The sequence below is a fragment of the Eublepharis macularius genome, chromosome 5 (genome assembly GCF_028583425.1).
Source record: "Eublepharis macularius isolate TG4126 chromosome 5, MPM_Emac_v1.0, whole genome shotgun sequence".
Lineage (NCBI taxonomy): Eukaryota > Metazoa > Chordata > Lepidosauria > Squamata > Eublepharidae > Eublepharis > Eublepharis macularius.
The window spans coordinates 11,090,789-11,104,602 of NC_072794.1; the positions used below are offsets into that span (position 1 = coordinate 11,090,789).

Below are 13,814 nucleotides of genomic sequence, written 5' to 3' on the forward strand. Positions count from 1 at the left end.
AGTGCTAACCCTAAATAGAGAGGAGGCACGCAACCTCCTCCACTCACCATATCATATTCTAAAACGCTGCTCAGCTTTAGAGATTTCAGCAAGACTTGCCCACGTACTTAAGCTTCACCAAACAAAGGCTAACTCACCATCTGTATTAACCGTGATGTAGGGGCTGGCAATCAAATGTGCTGACCCCAGGTATCCAATGTTAACCCTTCCAGCCACATTGGTCCATTTCCTTGAATAAAAGTAATCACTCCAGCATTATGCAATAATTAGAAATAAACACTTTTCTTTAAAAAAAAGAGAGAGAATCAAAGATCCTTCAAAGTCAACTAGATTTGAAATTTTATTGGATCATCTTGACACAAAAATTGGTACAGCAGCTTTGTGGTATGTGTGTGTTTTATTTCCTTCTCTCTTTTAGGGGAATGTTGATAGCAAATAAAGGATTTTTTTCCCTCTTTTTAAATATAACACTTCATAGAGTTCTCAAAAAAGTTTCTAGAATCACCGCACAGGGTTCTGTAAGAGAACAGACTCAACATGCTAAAGTGACAGTTTTCATCCAGGAATATATATATATATATATATATATATATATTTATGTATACATATTTTTTAAATCCACTAATTCCAAGGAGCATTTGTTTTTGACGATTTTGAGTAAGTACGAGTCGCCCCCTCCCTTGAAATGCAACTGGCTCGTCCATGAGGCCAAAAGCAGCATCATTTGCTGCACTAAGGGGGAGAGGCCCCGATTCTCGTGATAAATCAAGTTCCATCAGAGTGTAGAAACAGAGCTGATCCTAGCAGACACACCACAGTTGATTCTTTTTTAAAGAAAAAAAAATACCCCTAGCCTTGGAGAAGTGTATTGAGGCACCAGGTGTCTTGAAGCAAAAGCACAAGCCAAGTCAGATGACGAAACTAATGCTCCCAGCGTTTCCCTTTTCCCCATCCCCCTTCCCATACCGAGGATTTTAAACCAGAAGGGGCCCTCCTATGCATTACTGACTCTTAGGGATAGACTCAAACGTAAGTGCTGATGTACTGGGGCTGTACTTCATTAAGAGATGCTCTCTACCCAGGCTTTCAAATAAATAACCGTCCACAAGTCCCAAGATTGGGACAAAAACAGGTTTGTAGAAGAAGGGTGGGGGCGGGGGGGAATAAAGTTTCCAGCCAAAGGTAGAGTTGTCAAGTTGTCCCCAGATGTGGGTCCACCTGTTTGTATCTGATGCCGTTCCATCGTTTTTCAACATCTAACCCCTCTTGGGTTTGGAGCACTGAGGCACAGCAACACTGACAGACGTAGGACGGGACCAGCACTGATTCACGCTCTTGACGTTTTAAATGTTGGGCCAGAAGAACACGTCACTAAGGAGGAGGCAACTCGGTTTGGAGCTGGACAGTCTCTGCTCAGTAGTGGTTGATTTCACGCAGCGAGCCGGGTGAAGTGATAGAAGAAAGGGAAAACAGAACCCCAAAGGAAAACAAAGAAGCCTTTGGATCTCCAGTTCTCTTTGCTACATTCTACATTTTTTTTCAGGAATGTGATTATTTCAAGTGGACATCACAAAGCGCACCAGCAGAGACCCGCTGCAGGAAGCAGGGGTGGAGAGGAAGAGTCTGATCCATCCCGGGGTGTGCAGTTACAGATGCTTCCTCTGGGGGCGGGGGGGGGGAGACCCAGTTGGGTGCCATGGAGATGAATTCCAGTCAATCCTCCTAATTTCTCTTCCCAGGAACGGTAATGGATTCAATCAGGTGTGCACCCACCACAGCAGAAGGCAACAGAGGCTGTGGCCAGTGTTTTTACCACGATGCCACTGCTGAGGTAGGTGTGGCTCCAGCCCGGACCCCACGACTCCTTGCATGACTGGCTCGCCCATGCCAGGGAGGCAACAATGGCAGAGATCTCACTGATCTTCTAGAAAGGGCTAACACCACAAGTGGTCTAAGAGTTTGAAATAGGAGGAAACGGGGGGGGGGGGATACAGTTCTAGGACATGTAAACAGCAACAAAACAAACAAAAACAAAACAAAAAAAACAAAACACAACCCAGGGTGGAGTGGAACTGAAACACAAGTGCCCCGGGCATCGTACATGCGCACAAAAGGAGAGATGGAGATGGAGAAACCGAATGCTCGGCCAGGGGTCAGTCCGTGAGCTGATCTCGTTGTGGAGGGGGTGGGATGGGGGGGGTTGCACCAGTTCCCAAGAGGACTCAGCACTTTGAAAGGGTCTCCTTGAGTTCAGACAGAAGGTTGCTCAGCAAGGTGGATTCATCACATTTCCCATCGACAGATACAGAGTTCTCTCCCTTTAAAAGAACCAGGTGATTAGTAAACTCAACAAGACTGCAGGGGGGGGAGGGAGAGGGGGCTGACGGGTTGTATGGAACACTTTCCGATGCCTTATTTTACCAGGCAGTTTCAAAGCTGTAGCTAATGTTTTTCAGGTGATTATTCATAGGGATTGTGCAAGAGTAGATGTGCGCTTTATTTATTTGTAAACTGTGAAGGGGGAAGAGACCAAGTCACATTTAGTATATAAACTAAGAATCAAATTATGAATTCCTCTGATCTGATGTCCAGGTTAAATCGAAACCCAAACTGAAGTTTTCATTTATATCTTCTCACACGGTGAAAAGTTCATGGTAATCATCAATCCGACATAGAACAAGTTATACAAACAATGAGATGCCCCTTGTGACCTCTGTGGGTGAGAGCTAAAAACTGTTAAAACAGATGAGAGGGCAGCCATGTTAGGGGCACATCATTCTGTTTTCTTTAGGGGTACTAAAGCCTGTCAACAGTTTTTAGTGCCTAGGTTTTTCTCTTATATTTAAACCTACAGCGCCGGCCATGTTGTCTTTAAATCTCTACAATTTATTTTATTTATTTGATTTGATTTATACCTTGCTCTCCCCACAGATGGACTCAGGGCGGCTAACGACATTAAAAAAATACAATAAAAGTCACAAAACCACAAAATCAGTAATAATTTTTAAAAAGTTATTAAAATAGTCTAGGAGCAGGCTGTTTAAACAAATATTGGGAGTCCATATATGGGCATATCAGATGGGCATAGCAGATGGCATAATACAAGTATGCTAACACAAATTATTTCCAAAGAAAGGTCTGAATTTGCTGAATTTAACATTTAGATCAAACTTGATTTTTTTCCTTATCAAATGTTGCAGCTGAAGTGTTTGTTACTCTTGGGGCACAACCTTAACAGGGTGCTTTTAAAGGTTTGTTTACTAAATATAACACGTTACTTCCCTGCTTGCTAGGATGAGACAGACAGGGCAAATCACAAATGCTGTCTTCAGCAACTCCGAGAGGAGACAAAAAAAACCCCTCCCCACCCCACCGACTGCCCCCCTGGCAGGTGGGCACAGCCCATGCACAATTTTGCTTAGCTCAGGATAAACACAGCCGCCTCAGAATTTAACCAGAGGAAGACATGGTCTCCCCGACTGGTACACCCCAACAGCCCTGAAGACCTAATTCCTAGACACATTATTCCCAGCCCCCAGTTCCTTCTCACCTTTTTCACTAGCAGGCAGACATGATGGCCCTGAATTGAACGGCTGTACATGGATGCACAGGCCTCAACTCGCTCCACAACTGAAAGAAGAATGCAGATGGGGATGTTAACAATAGTTTCCCTCCAATCTTCTGATAACAGGCCTTTCCTGAATTAAAATAAAGAGACACTGCCCTTCCCCATCTCCCAAACGCTTTTGTAGTTATACACTTTCCAAGAAGTTGCTCCTGCCTAACTCACTTCCATGGGGCCTGAGAACGACCCTCCTCCCCTAGCAAAAACCACTGCTGAGGCTGTCAGTGGGAGGACAGCCTGTTGGTAGGGTTGCCAACTTTCAAGTGGGGCCTGTGATTCCCCAGAGTACAAACAGGAGTTCCCCTGGAGAAAATGGCAGCTTCAGAAGGCAGACACTATGGCATACCACCGATTTTAGGTGAAATCCCTATCCAAATCCCTCCCCCCTCCCCACACACACAGGCACTGCCCCCAAATCTCTGGAGTTGGCAACCCTAGCTGTGGCTGAAATAGCAAGACAGTCCAGCATCCTCTTTCCAACAGCATCCAGCCCAAAATTTGAGAGGAAGAAGCTCACAAACAGCAGCACGGAGACCACAGCTTTCCCTGCATTGCTGGTCCCAGCAATGGGTGTTTCCATTTAGTTATTCAGGGCTATAGCCATTCACTTAGATGCTCTAAAACTATTTCTGGGAGAACGAATTGCTTAAGTTCATCCCAGGATGAAGATGTACTTGCTTTTGCCCGTGTGCCCTGAATCTACTGCTCATCAACTTTATGATGTCCCCATGAATTCAAGCTGTGTGGAAGAGGAACAAAAACTTCTAGCTGCTTTATCTACACCACACAGGATTTTTAGACATCTTGCACCCTACTCCGCTTTAATTATCTTTTTGCTAAACTAAAAAAGCCCACAATTTTCAGCCTTTCCTAATAGGGAAGGTGCACCAAGCCTTTGATTGACAAGAAAGCGAAAACAGTGAGTCAAGCAGAGGTGCAGAAGGCAGCTTCCTCTGTGAATCCAAAACTTCCAGCCACAGGAAACTTTAATTTTCCTGGCCACACGAGCAACTCTCACAGAGTTTGATGATTACCAGATTTGGGGGAGGGGGGAGTCAGTATACTACCAGTTGGGGGACTGGGAGCCACATGGAGCAGATGGGGTAGGACTGAGGAGGGAGGATACTTTGGGGTAATGTGCCAGATATGAACACTTTGCAGCAGAGGGAAAAATAATTGGAACGGTGCCAAGGGAAACAAGGGTCCAGCCAGTCAAGAGGGTGCAAAGGGGGGTGTTTGGCCAAACTTCGCTATCGCACAGAGGGAACAAGGAGCTTAGGTTTCAAGCCCTGAACGCACGGGAACCTGCTCGCCTCTGGGAAACTGGGGGAGGGGCACGACACCCAGCAGGAACTCACCTGAGAAGTGATGGTGGAAGCATATTTTTGCCAGTACATGATGGAAAGGGTCTGTGATGCCGTCCACTTTAATTGAGCTGCCGTGCAAGTCCCCTGACTCCAGCAGCTTTGCAAAAGCATCGCTGCAAAGACAGGAAGGAATAGGGATGAGGGGGGGGGGGATGTCCCGGGATTCCACCTTGCGGCCAACATGCAACAGAACCCCCTGGCTCAAGCCCCAGCACTTAAAGAATCTCTGGCAGCAGATGCTGGGAAGGGCCCTCTTCTCTCTGCTTGGAGAACCTCTGCAGTGGGACTGAGCTATAGGGACCAACTCTGCATGAGGCAGCTGCACATGCATTACCTGAGTTGCTGGTATGCCCTTCTCAGCTCTTCTGATGTCTCTAAGGAAGGCAGGCCTAACCATGTCAAGAAACACAACGGGGTACCTAAGGAGAAGCCCCAGAAGCAGGACACTGCCTGTACATAATCTCCTGTTCATGACGGGAGAACAAGATTTGTTCTCCAGACTGCCGAGAAGAGGAGGTGCTGTTCCTATCCAGATGCTCAAGTGACGGATAGTGCCCCAGGCAGCTTACCTGTAACACGGTGTCGTAATCAAGTAAGAGGCACAACTGAAGTGCAACTTGAAATCTAGTTTTTCGTGCGTTGAACCTTCATCATCCTGCAATGAACAACGAAAGGGAAGACGGACAGCATTACTGAGCACTCCATTCCAGCTTAGCCACGGGGCACTTACTCAGTACATTTGAAACAACCTTTTGCCACAAGCCCAGAGTGACCAGGGAAGAGAGGGGACAGAGGAAGGCTCCAGGCTCTTGTAAATATCACAAGGGAGCCTCAACATAAAATCAGTAGGGAAAAGAGATTCGATTGCTTTCTGATATGGACAAAGAGGAGGCTCAAGAGGTGTTACAAATCCGTTTTTTCCTCATGGCATTTCCACAAGAGAAGGCTGGGGTGGGAGATGCCAAACAGAATCTGAACCAGAGCATCAAGGGATGGGTCAAGCAGCATAGGTCATGAAAGGAGTGAACATCACAAGAAGAAGAGGCCTTACTTTCACTATGAAAGACAGAGTTCCTTTTAGCTTCTGTGCCATGATAATACTCTGAAGGGTGAAGATAAACTGAGCTTCATTTGAGACTCCTAAGTTTAAAAAAAAAAAGGAAACATTAGTTTGTGGCAATGGGACTTCAATGCCTTCCTTGTCCAGCCTGGGCCGTTTCCTGCCTATTACTCAGCTGAGATCCTGCTGATGTTTTCTTCAAAAAAAAAAAAAGGTTTCTAAGATCCCAAATCCACCCAGACTCTTGCTGCTGCTTTCTTCCCAATCCCTGCTGCCAAGCGCCAGCTATTCATACCAGGAGGCAACTGGAAAGGAACGGGGATGCCGTCATGTATCGAGGCGCCTTCTGGCCGAAGCATCTTCGTGTTAAGGGAGTCCAACACATTGAGCTCCATGCTCTTGAGAAAGCTGTTGCTCTTGTTCTCAAAGATCACGGAGACAGTGACCTGGCTGTCGTTCTGGAGGTTCCCTTGGATATCGTAGGTCTACAGAGAGAAATTTGCAAGAGGGAAGCGTGACATTTGAGGGAAGCAGTAGACATTTGCATGCTGAATATCCCTAGCACCTCCAACTAAAACTATCTCAGGCAGCAGGTGCTGGGAAAGGTCCAAGACCCCTGGGGTGCTGCTGCCAGTCCTGGGGGACAAGACTGAGCCAGACCAACAGTCTGGACATGCTGAGCCTGTGTCTGTATGGCTAGGAAAGCAAAAAGGGCAGCTACAAGGATCTCGGGGTGCAAGAATCTTCCTACTGAAGAGAGAAAAAGTACAAACATTTTATCATTGTCTTCACCACCACAGGAAAGCAGAGTAATCCCAAGTTAATGGAAGGTTGAGTCAAGATTGGCAAAATAAAAGGCTTTGTTACATGTCACATACAAATTTATGGAACTCCTTGCTATGAGATGAGGGGACAACCATCAGCACAGCTGGTTTTGTTTGTTTTAAAGACAAACTACTGTAAGGAGAAGTCCATCAAAACAAAAAGCTCAATAGGGCTTCCATATGCAGAGGAGTTCTCCCCCTTATCACTACCAGAAAGCCAACTGTGGGACGGCAGCTGGACTTGGGCCAGAATTCAAACTCCAGAAGAAGGGTGTGACTGAGGCTGCTACTGTCAGTCCTTCACAACTCACAATGTGCCACAAGCACAAAACAAGATCTAGAATATCATGTATAGCCCACAACTCTGTAGCATGTGTCTGGCAGACTGCTGCAGACAGAAGCAAATGTTCAGGTAAAATGCACATACAAATAAATTTAGATGCTCTGGGCCCCTCCCACCTCCCCTTTTGACATCTGACAAAAGCATTAACTATGTGAACAAGGCTGAGCATACATACTGTGGAACAAGGCAAGGAAAAGTTCAGCAGCTAGCCAGAGTGATGCGAATTCAGTATCTGACATTTTTTTGCTCAGTCCTCCCTGTTTAGTTTGCTGACAGCCAAAGAGCTCCTCTGCTTCATAAGGGCTAGACACTTGGCTTCTGCCATTTAGGATTCTTATGTTTACAAATATCAAGTTCCCCACGATGACATGGGGATACAATCAGTCCTGGCCCTGGATAGGCTTGCCTGATACGCAACTAACCAATCAGGCTTGCAAACCTGGCTCAAACTAGTCTCCTCAGACAAACGAGCACCACAGCTTCCAGGTGACCAGTTAATTGGTGCTAGTAGGAAGCGATGCAATTTTTTTCCATTAGGGCTAGAAAGGGAACGCACTTTTTCCATCCACCTCCACTTCAGTGGAACTATCGTACTTCTCCACTGAATCAAGTCAGACCACTGTACTATTATCTCTGCCTGAGTCGCAGGAGAGACACTGCCGTTTGGACTGAAAGTAAAAGCTGTGATCTGAGAGCCTTTTCATTGGAGGTGCCAAGGACTGGACGTGGGACCGACCTTCAGGGCAGTCCAAGAGACCACAAGAACACACTCCATTTCTATCCAGGGCAAAGGTGTGTGTGTGTGGGGGGGGGGGGGTGGATACAGATTCAGCACTCACCATGGTAATGTATGCATTTTCAGCAAGGAGAGAGTAACTTGACATGGGCTGAAAAGGAGAAAAGCACAAGTTGTAGCTTGGAGGGAAATGCAGTTCCAGACCTCAGGAAAGTGATTTGGCAAGAGACAAAAGTCAGTAAAACAACAAGCTATATCTGTAAGAGATCCAGCTCCATCTTTGAAGAGATTTAACAAACAACAGAAAAATAGCCATTCCATTTTCAACAAAACCATTTTCAAACAAATACCACTTATCAAATCCCAAGGCCACAGCGACCTTCCCCTCCACAGCTGTGCCCTGCTAGGAGGCCATCACACAGCATCTGAAGACACAGACGGGCTTGCCTGGACTCCAAGGCCCAAAGACATGCCGTTCTCACCCCAGCAGGCTCCTCACCGGTAGAGGCTCATCCTCCAGGGTTCCATTCTGCACAGACTCCATTGGCGGTGGCTCCTCTCCATGGTGTTTCTTGGACTTCTTTTTATCCTTGGACTTCTCCTCCTTCTTATGCTTCTTCTTCTTGTGCTTGGAGGATTTCTACTGGGCCAGGGAACCAAGAGTCAGCAACATGGAGTCTCATTTTCAACCCAGTTGCTAGACACAAGACACCTCCCGCCGCCGCCCCCCAATCCCACATAGAGATGGCCACAACAGTCAACCATGTTCCTTCCACCGCTATCCCCTTGAAACTGAGCCTTTGCCAGCTCCCACGTTGTTGCCCTGCTCCCACAAGTACTTTTGCTCAATAATTAGTCTGACATCATTGGAAGATTCAAGCTAAAGTTACTATTTCCCGCGGTTTCCTTGTGTAGGATTACAACTGCAGTTTATGAGGCTCACCTTTCCTTCACCTTCCTCCTCTGCCTCTTCCTCTTGTCCCTCCTTCTGGGCTTCTTCAAGTTCTCCGGGTTCTGCTGACTCCACATTCACCTCTGCCTTGCTCTGAAGAGGCAATTTCAAGGCAGTGAGATTTGGAAAGAACTGCCCCCATGGATCACAGCTAAGTCCCACTTTCACACCAGCCCAGGTCTTCACAAGCTGTGGGGCTGTCCCTTCCTTGGAGATGGGGGAGGGCAGTATATAACGCAAGACATGAAACACACAAAGCTGCCTTATACTGAATCAGACCACGGGTCCATCAAGGCCAGTACTGTCTACTCAAGACAGGCAGCGGCCCTCCAGGGTGTCTCAGGTAAAGGTCTTTCATATCATCAACCACCTGGTCCTTGTAAAGGGAGATGTCAAGGACTGAACCTGGGACTTTTGGCATCCCAAGCAGATTCTCTACCACCACCGCCGGTGCCAGAGTTTCTGGCACCTGCGGCCACCCTTCCACACGCACAGCAAAACCAGGCCCATTGGCCAGCAGGTGGCTGGGGCGGCGCAAGGAGACTGCCTGTGCTCCGCATGCCGCCATGGCTGCCTGTCATGCCTGGCCCGCGGCTGCTATGCCTGGCCGGGGGCGTGTGGCAGCAGCAGCGGTGGCACAGGGCTGGCCAGCTGCAGCAGCAGCTGTGGGCCAGGCATGCCAGCTTCATGGCGCACGCCTCTGCCCCCGGCACCCCCTCCAGCACCCCCTCTGGCTCCGCAGCGCCCACCTCACCGCCTCAATGGTGGCACCGGCCCTGTCTACCACTGAGGCACAAACACAAGGAGGAGACAAAACTTCTATGGCTCTAGTTAGAAACCTCCTGGATTAGCAAGCTGTTAAAAAACCCACTAGCCAAGGAACGCAAAAACCTGTATCTCAGATCGTGCTTGGCCCAACTATGCCAAACCTCAACCAGTACAGGCCGAGTGCATCCTGCAGGGACCTTGTCATGGCACACTACCTCTGAAACAATGGGAAGACTGGATGTTTCTCAGAGCTTCGGTTGCACCACCTGTGCTGAGAAGACTAACCTCTGCCTCTGTGGCTGCTGCAGGGGAAGGAGCATCCGAAAGCCAGAAGTCCATGTCATCAGGCTAAAATGAACCATTGAAAAGAAACATGAGTTAAGCTTCAGTTCTTTGAAACTATCCCTATGGTTTTACATTTGTTCTCTAGTTGTACATTTGTTCACTAGTTCAGTGGCCCTCAGCCTTCTGTATCTTTTGTCCCACCAGTCACTCTTTCAAAGAACCTGGGTTCCACAAACACCCACCCACCCACTCATTATAGAAATTAAAAGCCTATTTATTCCAAGAAGGACATTTATACATTTACATGCATTCTGTTATTATATTTACTGTTAATGGGAAGCTTTAAGGTAATGGAAAATTGCAGAAGCACCAAGATAATCCCTGGCAGGTACAGTCAGCAGGAGCTGGCACAGCCAAGACACTTGCTGGTAAGCAAATAATATGGGGAATTAGGAGAAATGTCGTATGTCCAAGGTTACTAGCAGCCTGCCAAAAGGTCACAGACCAGTAATCTGTGGCAGGTCAGGTTAGCTGGAGATGGCACGTCACGCTTGCAGGTGGACATGGGGATTTGAAGAGAATAAATCCTTAATAATTGTTATGAAAACTCTGCATCACACCCTGACTGCTTCCGAGTCCCACAAATGGACCCCATGTCACCAGATGAGAATCACTGCACCAGGTAACAACTCTTTAAGATTAGTATTACACCAATGTTGCAGATGGTGGACCTGGAGCAGACAGCACAGTTGCTTGCCACTGAGAAAGTTCCCGCATACTTGAACACAGGGCAGGACTTCTCAGTTTTGCATCCTGGTCCTTGAGGTACCACTTCATACAGAAGCCTCCTGTGATTCTCAGATGCTTGTTATACAGTCAAGAGCCTCTCGCTTTCCTGGTTAACAACAAGAGCCTAGAGGCAAGTCTCAACCCTAAAAGGACTCACTAAGTGGCCTCAGGGAAGCCTGCCTTCACTTGTTGATAAGTACTTTGGATAATGTTTAGCATCTATGGCATTCCACTTAGTCAAATAGCTGCCACTCTGAATGTTTCAGTTCTTGCAATTCAAGAGTTTCTAACGCACTGTCTGAAAATAGAGATTTACAAAACCCTTCCCTGTTTCCAGGGGTCATTTCGTAGAAAAAGAGCTGGAGGAACTAATTAGCATAACTCATTAGCATATGCCGCACGCCTTGACATTACCGGAAGTGTGTCATTAGCATAATTGATTTGCGTATGCCGCACTACCTGACATCACCTATCCTGGCTGTTTTGGACCCAATCCTGGCCATTCAGGGCTGAAATTGGGCCCAAAATGGCCAAAAGGGGCTGAAAATGGCCAAAAGGGGACCCAAAATGGTCAGGATCGGGCCACTGCTGAGCAAGAGAGTGATCCACCACCCGTCAGAGGCTCAATCCGGGCTGTTTCGGCCACAATCCAGGCCGAAACAGGCCTCAAATGGCTGAGAATCAGGTGGGCGGGGCCAGCTGACACGTGACCTCTTGGGAGAACTGTCGGAACTGCGCTCCTGCGTATTCCCCGTCAAAATGAGCCCTACCTGTTTCTAGGGCTGCATCTGTCTCGCTGGGAAGGACACGTGCACCCTGGGGATGCTGACCCACAAAAGCAGGTGCATAATTTTAACAAGGCAAAGGTGGAATGGGCCTGTCAATTCAGAGATCAAACCACGGTGTAATTGGTTGAAATGCACAAAAAGTTGCTGGTTCTTTTAATGTAGGCCTGTGATAACTGTTGGAAACAATGATTTATATGGGGATGCTTATCTGTAATTGTGAATATTACTTGCCCAAGGTCACACAGGGAGCTTTAATAGCTGATGAAAACACACCATATTATTTCCATCCTTTCTCAATGTCCTATGGTCTTAGAATAAGGCTGGTTGTACACTGTAGATTGTCTTATCTGTATACCTGTAGTAGAATTTATACCTATTTTAACCCATTGTGCCAAAACAGGGTGTGCATGTGTGTGTGGTCACCTTTTTATCTTCCTCCTCCATTTTCTTCACACGCTCTTTCCTTTTCTCTTTCTCCCTCTCTTTCTCTCGGTGCTTTTTTTCCTTCTTTTTTGGTTTCTTGCTCTTCTTCTCTACGGGGGGAACTTCTGCATCTTGGGGAGATTTCAGGCCATCAGTGTTCCTGTGCCTCTGAACAGGAAGCTTCTCGCTATCGGCTAAAGGCCTTTCCACAAAGAGAAAGAGGAGACAGGCTACTCCAGAGAAGTAACAATCTGCGCACTTCCCAAGAGGCACATGGAAGCCCCACCTGGGCAGCAAATAGCACTTCACAATCAGCACCCCCTTGGCCTGAACTGGTCCCACCAGATGCTGGTAAACGGTTGCGGCTGGCCTGTGACCATTTCATACCACTTGAAAGGGCAACAGGAAAAGAAACCCCATCTATAGATCAAACAGATCTCTTTCCTGGCAAGTGCAGAAGAGCAACACAGAAGAGGAAGTTTTTTTGCACAGATCCCCCAACCCTGTTCCCTGGCTTGTCTTTTGACTATATAAAATGTAAAAAAAAAAAAAAAACAGCACTTAAGAGGAAAGACAAAAGCTCTATCAAAAAGCCCTTTGCTGCCTTCAGGGAAGTGAGGGTGCTAGTCAAGGAAGAGAGACTAAAGTCTGCGTCAGGAATGTCCTTTGGTTACTGCCAATTCTGCAGCCAAGTGGGCTATGGTCACCTTGGAACAACTGCCAATCCGGTATGCCTGCAAGACTTTTAATCTCACTTAATCTCACTTGGGAAAGCATAACCAGGAAAGAAAGCAGCCATGCACTGTAAAACTCAACAGGGTCAGGGACCCCCATCAAAGAAACCTTTGGATATCTGCTCTACAGCCGCTTTGAATGCACCCAGCCTGCTTTTAGCACAGGCTTGTAAGAATAGCCCTTTCTCCTGGGCACCTGTAGTGAAGACACAGTGGCTGTAAGCGACCTGGCAACCAGGTATGTTATGTTAAACACAGATCGTTTTTTAAAAAATGAGGCTGCCAAACCACTCGTGTGCACATATGCAAGTGAAAGTGGGCCAGCAAAGCATCTGGCAGCTAGTGATTGCTGTGGCTTAATTTGTAGGATTGTAATAGACAGAAACAGTCTCTTGTTGACAGTTGGAGGTGGCACCTGGATCGCAACGGCCATGTTGTGGTTTACAGTGTGACAGAAGCAGCCAACCTTCCACAGGTCTAGATAGTTGAGATCCTCTTACCTGCCAGGCCTCCCTGAAACCAGACTGGGTGTGAGAGACAGAAAGAGAGAGGGAGAGAAAGGATAAAGGAAAACTATGACGACAGAACACAGTGACTGTGCAAGGATGAAAAAAGCAGAAAGAGAGAGAAATAGATGTTCAAGAGGTCCCAATGGTGGCCTGCAGAAAGGGCAATGCAGGGACATCCTCTTCCCACCCCCGCCCCCCTACGTTGACTCTTGCCACCATTTGTGCTAGCCAGGTGTGTCAGGAAGGCAAACAAGTGCGCAATACAGAACTATCAATCCCCTGCTAATTTCCATGGTTTGCATATCAAATAAGAGCCTGACTGGATCACGCCAGCATCTGGTTTTGCACAACAGCCACCAGAGGCTCTCAGAAAGCCCAGTAGTCCAAAGCCTCCCTTCTGTATTACCTCCCTGTCTGGTATTCAGAGATACATTGCCCCTGAACATGGAGGTTCTGTTTAGCTATCATGGCCACCTCGATCACTTGCACTGCCTTTTCTGCATCTTTTCTAAGACCCGTGAGTACCTATTTGAGGCCAAATGCCTTTCTATAGAATTGGGGTGTATTTTGACTCCCAAAGTCATGGAAAAATGGTTTTACCCATTTAAAGC

General features: G+C 47.2%; 1 protein-coding gene across 1 annotated transcript in view; it reads right to left on the reverse strand.

The window, feature by feature from the left end:
* Positions 1-333: 333 nt before the first annotated feature.
* AP3D1 (adaptor related protein complex 3 subunit delta 1) overlaps positions 334-13,814 on the reverse strand; it is a 70,702-nt gene continuing 57,221 nt past the window's right edge. The window contains exons 22-32 of the mRNA XM_054979821.1: positions 11,961-12,162; positions 9,961-10,023; positions 8,899-9,000; positions 8,455-8,595; positions 8,059-8,106; positions 6,348-6,537; positions 6,044-6,132; positions 5,562-5,647; positions 4,984-5,105; positions 3,551-3,630; positions 334-2,318 (exon numbers count right to left, since the gene is read on the reverse strand). Coding sequence (XP_054835796.1) covers positions 2,223-2,318; positions 3,551-3,630; positions 4,984-5,105; positions 5,562-5,647; positions 6,044-6,132; positions 6,348-6,537; positions 8,059-8,106; positions 8,455-8,595; positions 8,899-9,000; positions 9,961-10,023; positions 11,961-12,162 — 1,219 coding nt within the window. The 3' untranslated portion in view covers positions 334-2,222. The remainder of the gene's footprint in view (positions 2,319-3,550; positions 3,631-4,983; positions 5,106-5,561; positions 5,648-6,043; positions 6,133-6,347; positions 6,538-8,058; positions 8,107-8,454; positions 8,596-8,898; positions 9,001-9,960; positions 10,024-11,960; positions 12,163-13,814) is intronic.